At 62.3% G+C, this 22,614-nt stretch overlaps 1 protein-coding gene across 1 annotated transcript in view; it reads left to right on the top strand.

The window, feature by feature from the left end:
* The first annotated feature begins 423 nt into the window (after window positions 1-423).
* ADAMTS7 (ADAM metallopeptidase with thrombospondin type 1 motif 7) overlaps window positions 424-22,614 on the top strand; it is a 48,233-nt gene continuing 26,042 nt past the window's right edge. The window contains exons 1-8 of the mRNA XM_076004682.1: window positions 424-639; window positions 7,273-7,628; window positions 9,537-9,702; window positions 11,071-11,264; window positions 15,414-15,497; window positions 16,511-16,635; window positions 17,768-17,917; window positions 19,403-19,546. Coding sequence (XP_075860797.1) covers window positions 540-639; window positions 7,273-7,628; window positions 9,537-9,702; window positions 11,071-11,264; window positions 15,414-15,497; window positions 16,511-16,635; window positions 17,768-17,917; window positions 19,403-19,546 — 1,319 coding nt within the window. The 5' untranslated portion in view covers window positions 424-539. The remainder of the gene's footprint in view (window positions 640-7,272; window positions 7,629-9,536; window positions 9,703-11,070; window positions 11,265-15,413; window positions 15,498-16,510; window positions 16,636-17,767; window positions 17,918-19,402; window positions 19,547-22,614) is intronic.

The following is a 22,614-nucleotide window of genomic DNA, read 5'->3' as shown; positions in this document are numbered from 1 at the left end:
GTCTCGCGGTGCGGGGCAGGCCGGCCCGGCCAGGAGCGCAGGGCGCCTCCTCCAGCTCGGTTTGGGGACGGGGCAGAAATTCCGGGAGTTCCAGGCTCTTGGGGGGCTGGGGGTCCAGGGCAGGAAGGCCCCGCCGGGACCCGCCGCCAGCGGGCGCGCTCGACCCGATGGGCGCGCGGACGTCCGACGGGGGCGCCGGCCGGGACCCCGCCCCGTGCAGTGGGCGGCTGGGGGCGGGGCAAGGAGCGGGGGAGGGGCAGCCGGGGGAGGGGCGGAGGGGGCGGGGCAGACGTCGGGGGGCGGGGCGGCCAAGGGGCCGGGGGCGGGGCGGGGCGGTGCTCTCTCCCCCCTCCCCTAACCCCCTCCCCCGTCCCTTTCTTCCTTTCTCTGCGCTCCCTGGTCCCTGCTTTGCGTCCGCGGCGGCCGAGGGGGCGGGCGCCGCAGCCTTTGTTGCCCGCCGGGCCGGAGCCGGGAGCCGCACGCGGACCGCGCAGCGACCGGACGGCACGGACCAGAGCTGCGCGCGGGGTCACCCGGCCATGCCCGGCGGCCCGAGTCCCCGCAGCCCGGCGCGGCTGTTGCGCCCCCTCCTCCTGCTGCTCCGCGCCCTGGCGCTCGGCGCCCCCGGACCCGCACCAGGTGGGTGGCCGCCCCGGCCCGCCCCTCCGGCCCGCCAGCCTCGGTTCAGCGTCTGGTCACTTTCGCGGACCCGGTGCCGGCCCGGCCCGGAGCTGGTGGCGCCCCCGCCGCCCCGCTGTTAGGGACGAGGTGGGTCGGTCCGGCTGGGGCGAGGCCGCGCCTCTGGGGACCCGTGCCCAGCCCGCTGCGCTCCCGACCCTGCGGGTCGCCGGGACCCGGCCGGTCCGCCGCTGGCCCTCCGGTGCCCGGGCGCGGCGGGGCAGGGCGCGGCGGGGCGCGCATCTCTGGAGCGCCCGCGAGGGGCCGGACGGAGCGCGGTCCCCGCGAAGGACGGGGGGTCCCCGCGAAGGACGGGGGGTCCCCGCCAAGGACGCGGCTTCCCGCGCTGCGGCGGGCGGCCAGCCGGGTCGCCGCGGGCGGGGGCGCCGGGTCTCCGGTCCTCGCGGGCCCCTCGCCGCGCCCCGGCCCGGCCCCGCCCGGCGCATCTGCGCTGCCGGCGCGGCCCGCGGCTGGGCAGGGGCCGGGGCTCGCGAGGCCCTTGCACTTCCTGCCTCGCCCTCCCCCAAGTGCGACGGCGCCGGGAGCGGAGGGGGCGCGGGAGCCTCTTCCCCGCCCGGGGCTGACTCCCCGCCCGCAGAGCCTCGGCCCGGTCCGGGCTCTGGTTTGGCCGCGACCTGCGGGGCAGCCACGCTCCGGCGTGTCCGGAGAGACCCCGGGCCCGGGTCCGGTGGGGGCTGGGCGGGGGCGGGGACAGTCCCCTGCAGGCGAGCGGAGGGCCCGAGGCCGGGGGAACTGGAAGAGGGGCGACGAGCTCCGCGTGGGCTGCGCGAGCGAGCCGGTCTGAGCGCGTCGGGGGGCGTCCTGCTTACTGGGGTGGGGTCGACCTGCGCCCCAGGGCAGGGATTGTGGCCAGGAAGGGGTCTGGGCTGGAATGTGGGGGGCGTTTAGACCCGTCGAGGGGAGCAGCCCTTGAAAGCAGCGTTATAGGGAGGTTCGGTCTGGCAGCGATGAGCAGGGAGTGGAGAGGAAGCGGACATTAAGTGAGCACCTACTACGTGCCAGCCTGTTTCTCGCCATCTCCGCACCCCTGCAAGGCAGGTGACGGAAAGCCCCTTTATGGACCAGGAAACGGGCTCAGAGAGTGGAGTGAGCCTCCTCGGTTTTCTGCAGGAAGCCGGTGTTTTCCCACTGCCCGGTGCGGGGTCCTGAGCCCAGTGCTGGGACCGGGGGATCAGGAAAGCGGTTCCCCGGGAAGGAACTTGGGTCCAGGCCCCGTGGCAGCTGTGGGAAGCAAGGAGGTGGCCAAGCTGGTAGGATTCTTTTTGGGGGAGGGGAGGACAGAGTCTCACTCTGTTGCTGGGGCTAGAGTGCCGTGGTGTCAGCCTCGCTCACAGCAACCTCAAACTCCTGGGCTCAAGCAATCCTTCTGCCTCAGCCTCCCAAGTAGCTGGGATTACAGGCATGCACCACCATGCCCTGCTCATTTTTTCTATTTTTAGTTGTTTGCCTAATTTCTTTCTATTTATAGCAGAGACAGTCTTGCTCTTGCTCAGCCAACTCCTGAGCTCAAGCAATCCTCCCGCCTCGGCCTCCCAGAGTGCTGGGATTACAGGCGTGAGCCACCGAGCCCGGCCTGCTGGTAGGATTCTTGTTAAGATTAAGTGAGAATACTAAATGTCAGTTGCTTAGTACAGGGCAGAGTGATTACCAGGTAATGGCCGTTATTTTTATTAATCTGCCAGGTGGACCCAGTAGGGTCGGCAGCCCTTGGTGAGCCCTGCAACCGGGACTTTTGGTTTGGGGGTGGGGGCAGGCCAGACACCCTCCCCCGCCTCATCTGGGCGCAGTCCCCCTGGGGCAGAGCGGCTGTCTCTAGTGTCCCGGCTGATGTCCAGCGCGGGGCCTTCCCCATTCTGCACTGACTCAGGACTCCTGACTCAAGCTGCTGACCTCTTTTTCATTGTCTTTGGAGCCTGGGACCTAAGCCTGGGCTCTTCCCACCACATGCCACCTTGAGACCAAAGGGCACGCCCTGGGCTCGCTTTTAGGAAAGTATATCCTGACTTTTTCTCCACCTGTGACGAACCTGAGGCCACCCTAGGGTTGCTGGACTGGGGCTCGGGGCGGGTCTTTCCCCAGCCCACCATGCTGTGCTGCACACGTGAGCCGTGCGTGCACATTCTGCGTGCACACGCCTACACCAGGACCGTGTGTGGGGACTCAGAGGAGTGCCTGTGCCACTCACATACCACCATCCCCGGCTTATTTTTCCTCTTCGGCCTGAGCTGCAAGGTCACCTGAAGGGCTGGGTTGCAACCCAGGCTCTCAGTAGGGAGGTGAGGGTAAATGCCGTGCTGGCATTTCTCTGGCAGAAGCACCACAGTGACAGTTCTGTCACCCAGGGCTGATATTCAAAGTATTTAACACCCAGGGTGGCAGGGCTCAGTCCGGCCAGAACAGACTCGGCCATGAGCTGCCGGCAGCTGTAGCTCTGCGGGCTCAGCTCTGTGCAGGAACTACTGCTTGTTCAAGGCACTGGAGCTTGCAGTTGCCACCTGCTGGCATGACGGTGCTCGTGTCAGCCACCAACATCTCTACACCAGGGTCAACCGTAGGCAACAGTGAGAGGAAGTTACGGAGTTTCTTACTCACTACTCCTGCTCTTAGCATTTTTATTTATTTATTTATTTATTTTCAGACAGGGTCTTACTCTGTCACCCAGGCTGGAGTGCAGTGGTGAGATCATAGTTCACTGCAACCTGAAACTCCTAAGCTCAAGCGATCCTCCCACCTCAGCCTGCCAAGTAGCTGGGACTCCAGGCGTGCACGCCTGACTAATTTTTTTATTTTTTTGTACCGGTGGGGGAATCTCACTGTGTTGCCCAGGCTGGTCTCCAACTCCCGGCCTCAAGTGATCTTCCCACCTCCCGAAGTGCTGGGATTACAGGTGTGCGCCACTACACCTGGATAAAACTATTTGAGTGGCAAAACAGTACACGTTCATTATAAAAAAATGAATGCTGAACAAAATAAAGAAAATAAAAATTATTGCAATCAAAGCAGCAACATCCTATAAGTCTTTATTTTTTCTTTTTGATTAAAAACATTTTATTAAGCCATTAGGCAAAGAGATAAAATGAGTTTTTAAAGAAATAGGTAAATATACTTTAGAACTTTTCTTGCTAAATTGTATTTTATTTTATTTTATTTTTTGAGACAGAGTCTCACTTTGTTGCTCAGGCTAGAGTGAGTGCCGTGGTGTCAGCCTAGCTCACAGCAACCTCAAACTCCTGGGCTCAAGCCATCCTCCTGCCTCAGCCTCCTGAGTAGCTGGGACTACAGGCACGCGCCACCATGCCTGGCTCATTTTTTCTATATATTTTTAGTTGGTCAATTAATTTGTTTCCATTTTTTTTTTTTTTTAGTAGTGGTGGGGTCTCGCTCTTGCTCAGGCTGGTTCCGAACTCCTGACCTCGAGCGATCCTGCCTTGGCCTCCCAGAGTGCTAGGATTACAGGCATGAGCCACCGAGCCTGGCTGACAAATCTCTCTTGAAATCTCGTTTCCCCATTTTTGTTAGAGACTCAGTTCTTTACCGAGTGAGAGAAAACACAAGCATGATGCCACAGGGCAGCCAGGGTGTTGGGACACAGTGGGGGTGGTGGTGACGGTGGTGTCTTGGGGAGCATGACACTCTCCAAAGGGGATTCACAGCCTGCCTCCGGCACCTTCTGCCAGGTGGGAATTTAGGCCTGACGTGGAGGGACGATAGATTTTTTTTTTTTCAAGGAAAGCTGAAAATTGTCCGGGCACGGTGGCTCACGCCTGTAATCCTAGCACTCTGGGAGGCCGAGGTGGGCGGATTGCTCCAGATCAGGAGTTCGAAACCAGCCTGAGCAGGAAAGAGTGAGACCCCATCTCTACTATAAATAGAAAGAAAGTAATTGGCCATCTAATATATATAGAAAAAAAAAATTAGCCGGGCATGGTGGCGCATGCCTGTAGTCCCAGCTACTCGGGAGGCTGAGGCAGGAGGATGGCTTGAGCCCAGGAAACTGAAGTTGCTGTGAGCGAGGCTGATGCCACGGCACTCACTCTAGCCTGAGCAACAAAGTGAGACTCTGTCTCAAAAAAAAAAACAAACACACACAAAAAACTGAAAATTGAAATTTTTTTTTTTGTGCAAGATCATATGATTCTAAAACATTGGTGATTGATGAAAATGGTTTTTCAGTATTTGTGGCAGCCAAAACAGACCTCCCTCCCCCCAAGTCAACACACTAACAGACAAAAGCAAGTCTGCAGGCCGTAGCTGTGGAATTGTCATCCCAAATGCCCTTATTGGGTTGTCAGAGCAAGAAATCTCCTTAAATCATCCAGCCCAGTGGCTTCCCAAGGCCAGCCCCTGGAAGAGCTATGTGAGAATCCCTGGGAAAGTCTAGAAAAATACAGAAAAGATGGATTCTGGGGCCCCTGCGCCCTGGAAGTGCAGATCAGAATCTCGGCGGGGTTCCGGCACCTGTAGTCTGTCTCCAGTGCTGCCAGGTACCGCCAGGTCTCATTTGGGGGGGGTCCCCTAACTCCTGCTGATCACGGCGACCTGAGGCTCTTGTGGAAACAGCCTCCCGGTCCCTCTTTCCTGGAGGTGCTGATGTAGCTAGTCTGGGACGGGGCCTCGGAATTTGTGTTTAAGAAGTTCTTATCCATGAAGTCGGGAAAATCCTTGCACTTGGGTCCCCCGAGGCTCAGTGACGGGGAGACTTGCTCAGGGCCACACAGCCGGTCACCCGGCCAGCCAGCCTCGGGATTCTTGGAAAAGGCTCTTGAGGCCTGGACCACTGGGGCAGGTGCGGGCAGAGGGGGACGTCCGCAGCTCGGGCACAGCCCTGGGTGTGCAGGGCTCTCCACATGCGGTTTGGCGGGGACAGACTGGAGGGCGGGTTTGGTTTCTGTGGCCTGGCTGGGATGGAGACAGCTGTGGCTGGTAGCAGCAGAAAGAGCCCAGGTGGGTGTCTGCAGGTGGCCCAGGCATCCTCGTGGGCCCAGAACAGCCGGGATCCCAGGAGTCACTCTGGGCAGGACCTGGAGCTGGGAGAAACCCCGGACCAGTGAGTTCCTAACTGTGCTCCGCAGAGGCTAGGACCTGCAAGGAGGGCACAGTGGGGACAAAAGTGAGATTTACGTTGAAGACAGGCCTGGTGGCCAGAGAAGCTTGAAAACCTTGATCTAATCTAACCCCTTCACATTAACAATGGGGAAATGGAGGCTCAACAATGAACGGACTGCTGAGAGCATAGAGCACTGTGACTGAGGAGAGTGAAGCCATCAGAGAGACTTGGATCCCAGTCTCAGCTCTGCCTCCCTCGCTGTGTGGCTCTAGGTCAGTCTGTCGCCCTCTCTGAGCCTCTGTTCTCTTTGTCACCTAGGAAGCAGGCCGGAGAGCTGACTACAGGTGCTGGTGTCCCAGCCCGGGGCCCCCAGCCTAAGGGACCATGAATTCAAGGGATCCATGAACTTGGATGGGAAAATATTACATATTTAATATTTCTGATCTCTAAGTGAAATCTAGCGTTTCCTGTGATTGTGAATCTTATTTACAAATCTCAATCGTATTAACAGCACCTGTGATTTTGTTACCAATGGAAAAGAACAAAGATTTTTCTATCTCATTACAGTTGTTGCAGGTATCTCTTTTTTTTGAGTCAGAGTCTCACTCTGTTGCCCGTGCTAGAATAAGTGCCGTGGTGTCAGCCTGGCTCACAGCAACCTTAAACTCCTGGGCTTAAGCGATCCTCCTGCCTCAGCCTCCCAAGTAGCTGGGACTACAGGCATGCGCCACCATGCTCGGCTAATTTTTTCTATATATTTTTAGTTGGCCAATTAATTTCTTTCTATTTATAGTAGAGACGGGGTCTCGCTCTTGCTCAGGCTGGTTTCGAACTCCTGACCTCGAGCAATCTGCCTGCCTCGGCCTCCCAGAGTGCTAGGATTACAGGCGTGAGCCTCAGTGCCCGGCCCGCCGGTACCTTGAAATAAGGTTTATGCTCACCACTACTTCAGAATTACCATAGTTAAATTTGCCGCTAGATCATGTTTAAAACAGTAATAAAGGCTGGGTGTGGTGGCTCATGCCTGTAATCTCAGCACTCTGGGAGGCCGAGGCGGGTGGATCGCTCGGGGTCAGGAGTTTAAGATCAGCCTGAACAAGAGCGAGCCCCTGTCTCTACTAAAAATAGAAGGAAATTAATTGGCCAACTAAAAATATATGAAAAACATTAGCTGGGCATGGTGACAAATGCCTGTAATCCCAGCTACTCGGGAGGCTGAGGCAGGAGGATCGCTCGAGCCCAGGAGTTTGAGGTTGCTGTGAGCTGGGCTGACGCCAGGGCACTCACTCTAGCCTGGGCAGCAAAGTGAGACTCTTTGTCTCAAAAAAAAAAAAAAGAAAAGAAAATTACTGCGGTAATCCCGATGGGGAAACTGAGGCAGGGAAAGGTGAACTGGCAGAGCTAGCAGATGGCACGGCCAGGATCTGCGCCCAGGCACTCCGCCCCCGCAGCCCGCTCGAGCCTGCGCATCCTCGGGTCCCGGCGACCCGGACCAGCAAGGACCCCCTGTCGTGCTTTCCCCGCAGGGCGCCCGAGCGAGGGCCGCGCGGCGCTGGACGTGGTGCACCCGGTGCGCGTGGACGCGCGCGGCTCCTTCCTGTCCTACGAGCTGTGGCCGCGCGCGCTGCGCAAGCGGGACGTGTCCGCGCGCCGCGCCGCGCCCGCCTTCTTCGAGCTGCAGTTCCGCGGGCGCGCGCTGCGCTTCAACCTGAGCGCCAACCCGCACCTGCTGGCGCCCGGCTTCGTGAGCGAGACGCGGCGGCGCGGCGGCCTGGGCCGCGCGCACATCCGGGCCCGCGCGCCCGCCTGCCACCTGCTCGGCGACGTGCAGGACCCGGAGCTGGAGGGCGGCCTGGCGGCCATCAGCGCCTGCGACGGCCTGGTGAGTGCGCGCGGGGGCGGCCGGAGCGGGGTTGCCCCCGGCCTTGCCTAGCCCTCGCCCTGGGTGGGGGGCGGTGGCCCGGGCGCGCTTTTCCTCCACCCGCCCGGGCCTTCACGCCCGCAAAACGGGAGCCGCAGCGCGGGCCTCCTCAGGGACCGGGGTTCTCCAAGCTCGGTGTGAGCCAGAGTCACGGGCAGGCCTTGCTAAATAAATCCCAGGTTTGGGCAGGGTGGACCCAGGGTGGGGCCCAGACACTTGCATTTGTGGAGGCTTGCAGGTAGGGTTGGAGCTGCAGGTCCCGAGGTCCCACCTGGAGACCTGCTGTTTGGACCCAGTAACTCTGGAAGCAGTCCAGCCACCTTCCTCTAGAGCAGGTGTCCTCAAACTGCGGCCTGCGGGCCATATGCGGGCCACCGAGGACATTGATCCGGCCTGCCGGGTGTTTTTGCCCCTGCTGCCTGTCCTGCTTAGCAGCCGACCTGTGGAATGTGTGTTGCACTCTCCAACGGCCCTCCGGCGGTCTGGGGGACGGTGAACCGGCCCCCTGTTTAAAAGGTTTGAGGACCCCGGATTTAGGGCGTCAGCTGCCCCTGTTCCTCCACAGACCCCTTTAGGCCCTTCTTCTCCTGGACGGACCCCTTGCCCGTTAGCCATTCTGCAGCGGGCGGTGAGAGCCCCTCCCAGCCCCTCTGCCCTGGTCAGAGCCCCCCGAAAGCAGCCTCAGCCTCCCGGGCTGCCTGGCTTGCGGCTGACACCGGCTACTGCTTGCGGCCCTAGTCACCGCCCTGGTTGTGTCCAGGTTAGAGCAGCTCCTACCCGGCAGGACAGGGCGGCTTCTGCCCCTGTTCAGGTGAGCAGCCCTGCCCTCCCAGCTCTGGAGGTCGGGGCAGGGGAGGAGTGGGGACGTGAGCACACTCTCAGCCCTCCGCTGTTCCCGGAGGCCCCCAGCTTGGATGGCCCAGACAGAAGCCGTGGGCTGCCGTGGCTCACGGCCTCGTGACAGGGCAGCCCCCACCTCGGGCTGCAGAACGCCTGGGCCTTTGAAGGCCCGTCTGCTTGGCCGGGCGCTCTGGCTTGCGGAGCCTGTGCCCGGAGCCTGTGCACAGCTGCGCACAGGGCACGGTTCCCGGATTACGGACGAGGGCACAGGCTCAGATAAGCACTTGGCCAGGCTGCCTGGTTATCCGGCGAGGGAGTCTGCATCCACACGGGTCTCCAGACCCCCCTGGCCCTGTGTGACCCAAGGCGCAGAACTGGTGCCGATGAGGGGAACTTGGAGGGAGGTAAATCTGTCTTCCCTGTTGGAGCCCTGAGCTCCCCCAGGAGACGGTGGGCAGCCCCAAGGCCCCTCTGTTCCCTGGACTCTTTGAACACCAGTGGGGGCCCAGGACAGCCCTGCCAGCTTCCCTTCTCTGGCGGGCCCTAGGCCCAGGGAACAGGATGTCCCGATGGCCTTGGGCATCTCCGTGGCTTGGGTGTGGGCAGAGAGCTGCCTTTGGAGTGATTCACTGCTCGGGGAGACGGAGGGCAGGGCAGAGTGCTGGACACAGCGGATGCAAAAGGATGCAGAATAGCCCGGAGGCCTGGGCATGGGCTGTCTGCTCAGCTCGGCTGCCTGGGACTCTGCGGGTGAGGCTGTCTTGTCAGGTTTGGACGCAGCCCCATGTCTTGCTCCTGTGTTGGGAAGGGCGTGTGGAACAGCATCCGGGCGGCGGTGGCTCCTGAGCCCCGCTTTGAAGCCTTTGGCTGGGCGAAATGGCAGGGAAGGGCGTTCTGGGCGGAGGAGGGCGCAGCGTGCCTGGGACCGGTCAGGGCTGGTGGGAGCAGCGGGGGCTCAGCTCCAGGATGGGCACAGAGAGAGAGCAGCCGCTGCAGCCCTGCCCGTGTGGCCCGGTGCTTCCTCCCCAGAAAGGCGTGTTCCAGCTCTCCGGCGAGGACTACTTCATCGAGCCCCTGGACGGCGCCCCGGCCCGGCCCGGCCACGCCCAGCCCCACGTGGTGTACAAGCGGCAAGCCCCGGGGAGGCGGGCAGAGCGGGGCAACTCCAGCGCCCCGGGCACCTGTGGAGTGCAAGGTACGCTCCTCCGCTCGCAGCCAGTTCTGAGCCGGGGGTGCGCCTGGGGGTATGAAAGGCCCTTTCTAGAAGCCTCTTTCGACATCCCACGCTCAGCTCCCTGTCCCAGAGGGACACAGACAGACAGACACATCGCCAGAGCCGGAGCCCTTAAATGTGCACAAGGCTGTGCCCTGCACCTGTCGGCGTACCCAGCCAGTCCCAGACCGACCTCACCTGCCCCCCGCACCCCTGCGGGGTTCCGGCTCCCCCTGCTCTTCCCCGCCCGGGCCTGTGGCGCCTCTGGCTCTGCTAACCGGTCTTCCGAGTGTCCGGCTGGCACGCCACGCCCAGCCCGGCAGGGCCCTTGGCCGGGAGCCGCCTCCCCTGCCCGGCCTGCTCCCACCGGCGTCACTGACCCTGGGGCCAGGTGCCCAGCGCTGCCCCCGCGGGCGGCCGTCCTGCGGCCAGTCCGGCTCGAGGAGCTGCCGCCAAGGGCTGCCGGGGTTGGGGCTGCTCGCCCGGCGCCCCAGCCTCACGCTGCCCACAGCCGGGGACTCCGCTTGCTGGAGCAGATGCCCCTGGAGGTGCGCTTCTCAGCCTCAGTTTCCAGCCTCACACACGCTCTTCCTCTCCCCATCCGGGGCCGGCCCGGCGCAGGGGGCGAGACCCGGGCAGGGCCCTGGCCGGCCTCCCGGGCGGGGTCGGACTGTGGGGCCTGCACTGCTGGGGTGCTCCAGCCCCATCGAGGGGGAGCCTCGCGGGGAGACAGGGCCCTGTCCTGACGTGGACGTGGCACTTTGCCGTGTCTGTGTCTTCCCTTTCTCGTTTTGTTTTGCGAGACAGAGTCTCGCTCTGTCGCCCAGGCTAGAGTGAGTGCCATGGCGTCAGCCTCGCTCACAGCAGCCTCCAACTCCTGGGCTCAAGCGATCCTCCTGCTTCAGCCTCCCGAGTAGCTGGGACTACAGGCATGTGCCACCATGCCCGGCTAATTTTTTCTGTATGTATTAGTTGGCCAATTAATTTCTTTCTATTTTTAGTAGAGACGGGGTCTCGCTCTTGCTCAGGCTGGTTTCGAACTCCTGACCTCGAGCGATCCTCCCGCCTCGGCCTCCCAGAGTGCTGGGATGACAGGCGCGAGCCACCGCCCGGCCCGCACCCTCCGGCTCACCTGCCCCCCAGGTCCCCCTGTGGGGAGATCCGCTCACCCTCTGTGCAGTCAGGGAATGCCGAGGGCGGACACGGGGCCAGGCTAGGGCCACACGGCACACGTCTGGGCCGGCCCGAGGGGAGTCCGGGCTCCTGCCCCAGGGAGCTCGCCGCCCCGGCTGGTCCTGGAGGCCGGGCCCGGGCCGGCCCACGGTGCTGACCCCTCCTGCCCGCCCGCAGCGTCCCCGGAGCTGGAGTCCCGCCGGGAGCACTGGGAGCAGCGGCAGCAGCGGCGGAAGCGGTCGCGGCGTCTGCAGCAGCGCTCGGTCAGCAAAGAGAAGTGGGTGGAGACCCTGGTGGTGGCCGATGCCAAGATGGTGGAGTTCCACGGGCAGCCACACGTGGAGCTCTACGTGCTGACCATCATGAACATGGTGAGGGTGCGGGCCGCCGCGGGCTCAGCTGGCACCTGGGGGGGGAGCCTCGGGACACCACAGGGCGCCGTGCCGCCGCGGGCTCAGCTGGCACCTGGGGGAGGGGAGCCTCGGGACGCCACAGGGCGCCGTGCCACCGCGGGCTCAGCTGGCACGGGGGGGGGGGGGAAGCCTCGGGACACCACAGGGCGCCGTGCCGCCGCGGGCTCAGCTGGCACCTGGGGGAGGGGAGCCTCGGGACGCCACAGGGCGCCGTGCCGCCACGGGCTCAGCTGGCACCTGGGGGGGGAGCCTCGGGACACCACAGGGCGCCGTGCCGCCGCGGGCTCAGCTGGCACCTGGGGGGGGGGCCTCGGGACGCCACAGGGCGCCGTGCCGCCGCGGGCTCAGCTGGCACCTGGGGGAGGGGGGCCTCGGGACACCACAGGGCGCCGTGCCGCCGCGGGCTCAGCTGGCACCTGGGGGAGGGGGGGCCTCGGGACGCCACAGGGCGCCGTGCCGCCGCGGGCTCAGCTGGCACCTGGGGGAGGGGGGGCCTCGGGACACCACAGGGCGCCGTGCCGCCGTGGGCTCAGCTGGCACCTGGGGGGGGAGCCTCGGGACACCACAGGGCGCCGTGCCGCTGCGGGCTCAGCTGGCACCTGGGGGGGGAGCCTCGGGACACCACAGGGCGCCGTGCCGCTGCGGGCTCAGCTGGCACCTGGGGGAGGGGAGCCTCGGGACACCACAGGGCGCCGTGCTGCCGCGGGCTCAGCTGGCACCTGGGGGAGGGGAGCCTCGGGACGCCACAGGGCGCCGTGCTGCCGCGGGCTCAGCTGGCACCTGGGGGGGGGGCCTCGGGACACCACAGGGCGCCGTGCCGCCACGGGCTCAGCTGGCACCTGGGGGAGGGGGGCCTCGGGACACCACAGGGCGCCGTGCCGCCGCGGGCTCAGCTGGCACCTGGGGGAGGGGGGGCCTCGGGACACCACAGGGCGCCGTGCCGCTGCGGGCTCAGCTGGCACCTGGGGGGAGCCTGAGGCAGCCAGGAGGGGGGGCTTTACTGGCCCAGGTTCTGCCACTGTGGGTTGGGGCAGCACGTGTGCAGGTGTGGAGACATCACGTGTGACACGTGCATTGCATTGGTGTGCAGCCGTGTGTACCTGTGTGAACACCCTTGCGTGTGAACACGGTGTGCACCCGTGTGAACGCCCTTGCATGTGAATACTATGTGCACCTGTGTGAACACCCTTGAGTGTGAACACCCTTGCGTGTGAACACGGCGTGCACCCGTGTGAACACCCTTGCGTGTGAATGCTATGTGCACCCGTGTGAACACCCTTGTGTGTGAACACCCTTGTGTGTGAACGCTGTGTGCACCTGCGTGAACACCCTTGCGTGTGAATGCTATGTGCACCCGTGTGAACACTCTTGCGTGTGAACACCCTTGCGTGTGAACGCTGTGTGCACCCGTGTGAACACCCTTGCGTGTGAATGCTATGTGCACCCGTGTGAACACTCTTGCGTGTGAACACCCTTGCGTGTGAACACCCTTGCATGTGAACGCTGTGTGCACCCGTGTGAACACCCTTGCGTGTGAATGCTATGTGCACCCGTGTGAACACTCTTGCGTGTGAACACCCTTGCGTGTGAACACGGCGTGCACCCGTGTGAACACCCTTGCGTGTGAATGCTATGTGTACCCGTGTGAACACCCTTGGGTGTGAACACCCTTGCGTGTGAACACCCTTGTGTGTGAACACCCTTGCGTGTGAACGCTGTGTGCACCCGCGTGGACACCCTTGCGTGTGAACACGGCGTGCACCCGTGTGAACACCCTTGCGTGTGAATGCTATGTGCACCCGTGTGAACACACTTGCGTGTGAACACCCTTGTGTGTGAACGTGGTGTGCACCCGCGTGAACACCCTTGCGTGTGAACATGGTGTGCACCCGCGTGAACACCCTTGCATGTGAACGCCGTGTGCACCCATGTGAACACCCTTGCGTGTGAACGCCGTGTGCACCCGTGTGAACACCCTTGCGTGTGAACGCTGTGTGCACCCGCGTGGACACCCTTGCGTGTGAACGCTATGTGCACCCGCGTGAACACCCTTGCGTGTGAACGTGGTGTGCACCGCGTGAACACCCTTGCGTGTGAACGCCGTGTGCACCCGTGTGAACACCTTTGCGTGTGAACGTGGTGTGCACCCGTGTGAACACCTTGCGTGTGAACGCTGTGTGCACCCGCGTGGACACCCTTGCGTGTGAATGCTATGTGCACCCGTGTGAACACACTTGCGTGTGAACACCCTTGTGTGTGAACGTGGTGTGCACCCGCGTGAACACCCTTGCGTGTGAACATGGTGTGCACCCGCGTGAACACCCTTGCATGTGAACGCCGTGTGCACCCATGTGAACACCCTTGCGTGTGAACGCCGTGTGCACCCGTGTGAACACCCTTGCGTGTGAACGCTGTGTGCACCCGCGTGGACACCCTTGCGTGTGAACGCTATGTGCACCTGCGTGAACACCCTTGCGTGTGAACGTGGTGTGCACCCGCGTGAACACCCTTGCGTGTGAACATGGCGAGCACCCGTGTGAACACCTTGCGTGTGAACGCCGTGTGCACCTGTGTGAACACCCTTGCATGTGAACGTGGTGTGCACCCGTGTGAACACCCTTGCGTGTGAACGCCGTGTGCACCTGCGTGAACACCCTTGCGTGTGAACATGGCGAGCACCCGTGTGAACACCTTGCGTGTGAATGCCGTGTGCACCTGTGTGAACGCCCTTGCGTGTGAACGTGGCGAGCACCCGTGTGAACACCTTGCGTGTGAACGCCGTGTGCACCTGTGTGAACACCCTTGCATGTGAACGTGGTGTGCACCCGTGTGAACACCTTGCGTGTGAACGCCGTGTGCACCCGCATGAACACCTTGCGTGTGAACGTGGCGAGCACCCGTGTGAACGCCCTTGCGTGTGAACGCCGTGTGCACCTGTGTGAACGCCCTTGCGTGTGAACGTGGCGAGCACCCGTGTGAACACCTTGCGTGTGAACGCCGTGTGCACCTGTGTGAACGCCCTTGCGTGTGAACGTGGTGTGCACCCGTGTGAACACCTTGCGTGTGAACGCCGTGTGCACCTGTGTGAACACCCTTGCGTGTGAACATGGCGAGCACCCGTGTGAACACTTTGCGTGTGAACGCCGTGTGCACCTGTGTGAACGCCCTTGCGTGTGAACATGGCGAGCACCCGTGTGAACACCTTGCGTGTGAACGCCGTGTGCACCTGTGTGAACGCCCTTGCGTGTGAACGTGGCGAGCACCCGTGTGAACACCTTGCGTGTGAACGCCGTGTGCACCTGTGTGAACGCCCTTGCGTGTGAACGTGGCGAGCACCCGTGTGAACACCTTGCGTGTGAACGCCGTGTGCACCTGTGTGAACGCCCTTGCGTGTGAACGTGGTGTGCACCCGTGTGAACACCTTGCGTGTGAACGCCGTGTGCACCTGTGTGAACACCCTTGCGTGTGAACATGGCGAGCACCCGTGTGAACACTTTGCGTGTGAACGCCGTGTGCACCTGTGTGAACGCCCTTGCGTGTGAACATGGCGAGCACCCGTGTGAACACCTTGCGTGTGAACGCCGTGTGCACCTGTGTGAACGCCCTTGCGTGTGAACGTGGCGAGCACCCGTGTGAACACCTTGCGTGTGAACGCCGTGTGCACCTGTGTGAACACCCTTGCATGTGAACGTGGTGTGCACCCGTGTGAACACCTTGCGTGTGAACGCCGTGTGCACCCGCGTGAACACCTTGCGTGTGAACGTGGCGAGCACCCGTGTGAACGCCCTTGCGTGTGAACGCCGTGTGCACCTGTGTGAACGCCCTTGCGTGTGAACGCCGTGTGCACCCGTGTGAACACCTTGCGTGAGAACGCCGTGTGCACCCGCGTGGACACCCTTGCGTGTGAACGCTGTGTGCACCTGCGTGGACACCCTTGCGTGTGAATGCTATGTGCACCTGTGTGAACACCCTTGCGTGTGAACGTGGTGTGCACTCACGTGAACACCCTTGCGTGTGAACACCTTGCGTGTGAACGCCGTGTGCACCCCCGTGGCGGGGCGGGCCCTGGCTGCCGTGCCGGTCCTGGCTCAGCCCCTGTCCCGGCAGGTGGCCGGCCTGTTCCACGACCCCAGCATCGGGAACCCCATCCACATCACCGTCGTGCGCCTGGTCCTGCTGGAGGAGGAGGAGGTGAGAGGTCGCGGCTACGTGTTGCCCCTGGCGACGGGCGCCCGCTGCCCGTTGGCTGAGCTGCCCCGTGAGGAAGGGCACAGCGTGGCCTCCCGGTCCTGGACCGTGTCTCCCGTCACCCCGACCTGCCTGCCCCTCTCCCATGTCTCAGCCCCACCCGCCAGGAGGCGCCCGCAGGGGGCTGGACAGGGCCCTGGCCTGCTGCTGTCCCCACCACCCTCCGGACTGTCCCCCTGTGGGGAGGGTGGCTGCCCTCTTGGGGCTCAGGGGTGTGCGGGGTGCTGCTGTCCCCACCACCCTCCGGCCTCTGTCCACACCTGTGTGGGGAGGGTGGCTGCCCTCTCGGGGCTCAGGGGCGTGCGGGGTGCTGCTGTCCCCACCACCCTCCGGCCTGTCCCCCTGTGGGGAGGGTGGCTGCCCTCTCGGGGCTCAGGGGTGTGGGGGGTGCTGCTGTCCCCACCACCCTACAGCCTGTCCCCCTGTGGGGAGGGTGGCTGCCCTCTCGGGGCTCAGGGGCGTGGGGGGTGCTGCTGTCCCCACCGCCCTCCGGCCTGTCCCCCTGTGGGGAGGGTGGCTGCCCTCTCGGGGCTCAGGGGTGTGCGGGGTGCTGCTGTCCCCACCGCCCTCCGGCCTGTCCCCCTGTGGGGAGGGTGGCTGCCCTCTCGGGGCTCAGGGGCGTGCGGGGTGCTGCTGTCCCCACCACCCTCCGGCCTGTCCCCCTGTGGGGAGGGTGGCTGCCCTCTCGGGGCTCAGGGGTGTGCGGGGTGCTGCTGTCCCCACCGCCCTCCGGCCTGTCCCCCTGTGGGGAGGGTGGCTGCCCTCTCGGGGCTCAGGGGCGTGCGGGGTGCTGCTGTCCCCACCACCCTCCGGCCTGTCCCCCTGTGGGGAGGGTGGCTGCCCTCTCGGGGCTCAGGGGCGTGCGGGGTGCTGCTGTCCCCACCACCCTCCGGCCTGTCCCCCTGTGGGGAGGGTGGCTGCCCTCTCGGAGCTCTGCGCCCCTCCTCCGCCCGCAGGAGGACCTGAAGATCACGCACCACGCGGGCAACACGCTGCAGAGCTTCTGCAAGTGGCAGAAAAGCATCAACATGAAGGGGGACGCCCACCCGCTGCACCACGACACTGCCATCCTGCTCACCAGGTGAGGCGCCCGGGAGCCCGCACCTGGGTGGAGCTTCCAGCCCGGGCGCGGCTCTGGCGGGGACCCAGCCTCATTCCCTTAGGGGAGTCTGCGCACCTTGGTACGGACTGGATCCCGTCCGCTTGCGGGCAGGGCGGTTTTTGTTTTGAGACAGAGTCTCACGCTGTTGCCCAGGCTACAGTGAGTGCCGTGGCGTCAGCCTCGCTCACAGCAACCTCAAACTCCTGGGCTCAGGTGATCCTCCTGCCTCAGCCTCCCGAGTAGCTGGGGCTACAGGCATGCGCCACCACGCCTGGCTAATTTTTTCTATATATTTTTAGCTGTCCAATTAATTTCTTTCTATTTTTAGTATAGACGGGGTCTCGCTCTTGCTCAGGCTGGTCTTGAACTCCTGACCTCAAGCGATCCTCCCGCCTCGGCCTCCCAGAGTGCTGGGATTACAGGTGTGAGCCACCGCGCCCGGCCGGATGGGCGTCCTTTTATCTTGAAATAACTGTGGTTCCCACGTGGTTGTCAGCAGTAACACGGTGGCCCCGTGTGCCTCCCCCGTCCCTCCCAGTGGTGACAACTTGCGTGACCGCAGCACGGTGTCCCCACCGTGATGCTGGTCTCGATGCGATCACGGGCGTGCTCAGACGTCACCAGCCCCGCCTGCACTCGTGTGCACACGCTTAGCTGGTGCGTGCAGTCTGTCACCTGTAGGCCCACACGTCTGCTGCCCGGTCTGGGCACGGAGCAGCTGCGGCAGAGGGACAGCGCGTGCTGCCTGTGACGGCCACGTGCCCCCGTCCCCCAATCTCTGCAGCCGCGCCTTTGCACGGCCGTGTGTCTGGACTCCGGGTGGAGTCGATTCCCTGTGCCGGGTTCCGGAAGCTTCCGTGAGCGCCTGGTCGGGGCGGCGGCCAGCACTGCTGGGAGCACTCGCCTGCTCCCCGGGCCCAAGCCGGGGTCCCGCGTGCCGCGGGCGGGGAGGCACCTGCTCGCAGGAGGCAGGCGCGGAGCTGGGCTGCCGTCAGGGGGCTCGGGAGGTGGCGTCCCCCCCCCCCCGGGGTCGGTGGGCCTCCTCCGGCCTCCTGGCCCCCGCGGGGCTGGCGCGGAGCCTGGCGCTGACGGCGCGCCCTCTGCCCTGCAGGAAGGACCTGTGTGCCACCATGAACCGGCCCTGCGAGACGCTGGGGCTGTCGCACGTGGCCGGCATGTGCCAGCCGCACCGCAGCTGCAGCATCAGCGAGGACACCGGCCTGCCGGTGGCCTTCACCGTGGCCCACGAGCTCGGACACAGGTACCCGCCCGCCCTCGCTGCCGCCGGGCAGCCCGCCGGGGTCACGGAGTCCTGGGGAAGGACGCCGTCCGGGGAGGGCGTCCCGACGGGGCCTGGCCACTCGCTGCCCGCACGGCCGCCTGGCGCCCCTGGGGCTGGCCAGGCGTCACCTGGGCCTCACCTGAAGGGGGCGGGACGGGCCAGAGAGCCGCTCATGTCTCCGGCCGTCCCGTCCCTCCCACCGCCCCTGGTGCCCGAGTTTTCACTCTCGTTTTCACCGCCTGTCCCTGTTCCCGCCCGCTCAGGGACCCGGGCCAGCGCCTGCCCCCTCTGGGCCTCTGCAGTCCCTTCCCTGTAGACGGAGGAGGCTGGGTGGATTCGGTGACGTTTGAGCCTCCCCCCCCACTCTGCTGCCCGAGCCCTGCCGTCCAGGCGCAGCCCGGCCCAGCCGCCTGCGCCAGGCCGTGTAGCCCGTGCGCCTGGCAGCGCCTCGGGGTGTCGGCAGGCCGGCCAGGGCGGCTCGCAGAGCTCTGGGGGCCAGAGGTGTGAGGGTCATCGTTCAGATGTCCGGGTCCCCCGGGCGGTGGCTGGACACGCAGGGCCTCAAAGCCGCTAGTGGCAGCTGAAGGGTTTGCTTTGCCGCGAGCGGTTCTGCCGCTCCCTGGCTGTGCCGCCCTGGCTGGTTCCTTAGACTCTCTGAGCTGCTCAGGGTATAAGATGAAGCCTGAGATAGTCTCTTTCTTTTTTTTGAGACAGAGTCTCCCTTTGTTGCCTAGACTAGAGTGAGTGCCGTGGCGTCGTCAGCCTAGCTCACAGCAACGTCAGACTCCTGGGCTCACGCAATCCTCCTGCCTCAGCCTCCCGAGTAGTAGCTGGGACTACAGGCATGCGCCACCACGCCCGGCTATATATTTTTAGTTGGTCAATTCATTTCTTTCTATTTTTTAAGTAGAGACGGGGTCTCGCTCTTGCTCAGGCTGGTCTCGAAGTCCTGACCTTGAGCAATCCGCCTGCCTCGGCCTCCCAGAGTGCTAGGATTGCAGGCGTGAGCCACCGCGCCCGGCCGAGATAGTGTCTCAGAATGTGCTTAGCACGTGCCGGGATTTTTCTCGCGTCTTTCCTGGGAGTGATCTCTGGAGCCTTTCTGTGAGGCAGCAGCCGTTCCGACCCCCCAACTCCAGCCTTGGGACAGGACCAGGGCGTGGGCACCTCCGTGGGACTGTCCTTAAGCCAGTGCGGCGGCCGGGCCACGCCGGGCCCTGCCCGTGCCCCTCCCCTTGCTGGCCAGCTGGGGCGGGAGCCGGGCCGTGCTGGGTCCTGGCCCCGGTGCACCCCTGGGGTACTGGCTGTCGTGCCCGTGTCCCCCACCGTGGAAACCGAGGCTCAGAGAGGGCACGCGGCTTTTCAAGGCCACCGGCGTCTGGTGGCAGAGCCGGCTCTGGGGCCTGAGACGGGCACTGGGGGGGGCTGCACTCACCGGCCCCCGGGGCCTGTGCTCTCACGCAGTTTTGGCGTTCAGCACGACGGCAGCGGCAATGACTGTGAGCCTGTTGGGAAACGGCCTTTCATCATGTCTCCACAGCTCCTGTACGACGCCGGGCCCCTCACCTGGTCCCACTGCAGCCGCGAGTACATCACCAGGTTCCTCGAGTGAGTCCCCACCCGGCCCCGGCGGTGGGCGGGTCGGTCCGGGACACGGGAGACGCAGCCTCTCGCAGTGCCGGGCGGGCGGGGGAGGCAGAGGGCACCTGTGGAAGGTGGGGCTGGGTCCCTGTCCTGCTGCTGGGGCACCTGAGCTCAGGCTGGGGGATGGGCAAGAGGCGGGGGGGGGGGGACGGGCAAGAGGCGCAGGTGTGCGGGAGGAGGAGACAGGTGTCCTGGGGACGGGCAAGAGGCGCAGGTGTGCGGGAGGAGGAGACAGGTGTCCTGGGGGAGGGGCAAGAGGCGCAGGTGTGCGGGAGGAGGAGACAGGTGTCCTGGGGGACGGGCAAGAGGCGCAGGTGTGCGGGAGGAGGAGACAGGTGTCCTGCGGAAGGGCAAGAGGCGCAGGTGTGCGGAAGGAGGAGACAGGTGTCCTGGGGGACGGGCAAGAGGCGCAGGTGTGCAGGAGGAGGAGACAGGTGGGAGGAGACAGGTGTCCTGGGGGACGGGCAAGAGGCTCAGGTGTGCGGGAGGAGGAGACAGGTGTCCTGCGGACGGGCAAGAGGCGCAGGTGTGCGGGAGGAAGAGACAGGTGTCCTGGGGGACGGGCAAGAGGCGCAGGTGTGCGGGAGGAGGAGACAGGTGTCCTGGTAGAGGGAGGCCCAGCAGAGGCCCGGGGCGTGTGGGGACGGAGCCGTTCTCGGGATTGCAGGGTGTACCGGGCCACGTAGGAGACGGAGCCAGAGGAGGCCCAGGCCGGCCACATGGTCCCGTGAAAAGCAGGGACACGAAGCCACTAACGGAACTGAACTATGAATCTCTTTCCTTTCTTCTTTTTTTGAGACAGAGTCTTACTCTGTTGCCCGGGCTAGAGTGAGTGCCGTGGCGTCAGCCTCGCTCACAGCAACCTCCAACTCCTGGGCTCAAGCGATCCTCCTGCCTCAGCCTCCCGAGTAGCTGGGACTACAGGCATGCACCACCACGCCCGGCTGATTTTTTCTATATATTTTTAGTTGGCCAATTAATTTCTTTCTATTTATAGTAGAGACAGGGTCTCCATCTTGCTCAGGCTGGTTTTGAACTCCTGACCTCGAGCGATCCTCCCGCCTCGGCCTCCCAGAGTGCTGGGATTACAGGCATGAGCCATCGCGCCCGGCCTTTCAGCTTTTTCTTGATATCTACTTTCCTATTTCCAAAAAGCATTCCTAGACTGTTACTTCTCGTGGTTTCAGTTGAGATGTCATCCAGAGGGTTGGGATTGGGCACTCTTGCGTCACTTCCTGTGCGAACGTTTGTTTCTCTCCGTCCCAGGGAAGGGGTAGCATATTTCGACGAAGTCCGTGATCATTGTGATTCTGCACATCTTTACTGATGAGCCGAATGTTGTTACAAGAGGATGTTTCCTTTTAAGAGCAAGTCTTTTTATTTACTTGGTTTTCTTTCCCTCTCGGAGTCTCCTGCATCCTCTGACAGCTCTGTAAAAGGTCTCTTCATCCGGTTTTCCAGAAGGTAATCTCTGCCAGGTGATCCAACAGTTCCCGCCCTCCTGGGCCTCACCCTGGACTGCGTGTCCTCCCAGTTGGGCTGGACGCTCCCCAGGCCTACCCTGAGGCGGTCACACGGGGTCTTCCCATTTCCTGTGCAACCGTTTCTGGGAGGGAGCCTTTTTGGCTTTTCATTTGTTTTGGTGGAGCGCATCCTCAAGTAGGTTTCTGAGAAAAGGTGCGGAGAGGGAAACGGTTCGCCTGCCTGAAAGCTCTTTACTCCTTCCTCACATCTGATTGATGTCAAATTCCAGAAGTCACTTTCCCTCAGAATGTCAAGGTGTATTTCTTTTTTTTTTGAGACAGAGTCCCACTCTGTTGCCCAGGCTAGAGTGAGTGCCATGGCGTCAGCCTAGCTCACAGCAACCTCAGACTCCTGGGCTCAAGTGATCCTCCTGCCTCAGCCTCCCGAGTAGCTGGGATTACAGGCATGCGCCACCATGCCCGGCTAATTTTTTCTATATATATTAGTTGGCCAATTAATTTCTTTCTATTTATAGTAGAGACGGGGTCTCGCTCTTGCTCTGGCTGGTTTTGAACTCCTGACCTTGAGCGATCCTCCCGCCTCGGCTCCCAGAGTGCTGGGATGACAGGCGTGAGCCACCGCGCCCGGCCTCAAAGGCGTACTTCTGACGTCTTCTAGTTTCCTACATTGCTATGGAGATGTCCCACACCATTCTGATGGCCAAGCCTGTGAAGGTGACTTTTTGAAAAATCTAGAAGCTTTTGGGATTCTCTCATCTTTCCCTCCCTTCCTCCCTCCTTCCTTCCTTTCTTTCATTTTATATTTCACAATTATGTGCCTTGGTCTATTTTAATTTTGGGGGCCACTCATTAGACCCTTTTACTCTAGAAACTCATGTTCTTCAGTTCTTGGAAATGTTCTTGTGTTATTTATTTGGTAACTTAATATCTTGTATTTTCTTTTTCTGAAACCCTTAATAGTCAAGCTGTTCTCTCACTTTCTTATTTTACTCTTTTTCATCTATTTCCTGGGAGGCAACTAATTTATCTTTACAACTCTTGTATTAGTATTTTTTTTTTTATTTTACTTTTAATTTCTTACACTTTCTCATTCACTAAATGCAAGTTGAGTACCCGTATGTGACATGCTTGGGACCAGAAGTGTTTCAGATTTTGGACTCTTTTGGATTTTGGAATATTTGTATTTTTATAGGTTCAATATACCAAATCTGAAAATCCAAAATCTGAAATGGCTCAATGGGCATTTCCTTTCAGCATCATTTTGGTTCTCAGGAATTTTTGGTTTTGGAGCATTTCAGATCTGAGATGGTCAACCTGTGCTCTTTCCTGTCATCCTGTTCTTGTTTCGCTGTACGGTATTTTATCTTTCCGAGGTTATTAGTTATATGGGTTTTATTTTTTTTTTCTTCTGCTCCCTAAAATGTTTTTCTTTCCTTTGGGTCATTTTTTAGAAATCTTTCTTTCACGTTAAAGGTTTTCGTAAAACGTCTTGGCTATACTTTTCCTGCGGGAAGGAGACACAGAGATCCCGGCGGGGAGGTCTGTGGA

Source organism: Microcebus murinus, chromosome 7, assembly GCF_040939455.1.
Source record: "Microcebus murinus isolate Inina chromosome 7, M.murinus_Inina_mat1.0, whole genome shotgun sequence".
Classification (NCBI taxonomy): Eukaryota; Metazoa; Chordata; class Mammalia; order Primates; family Cheirogaleidae; genus Microcebus; species Microcebus murinus.
This window is presented reverse-complemented; position numbering and strand designations above follow the sequence as displayed.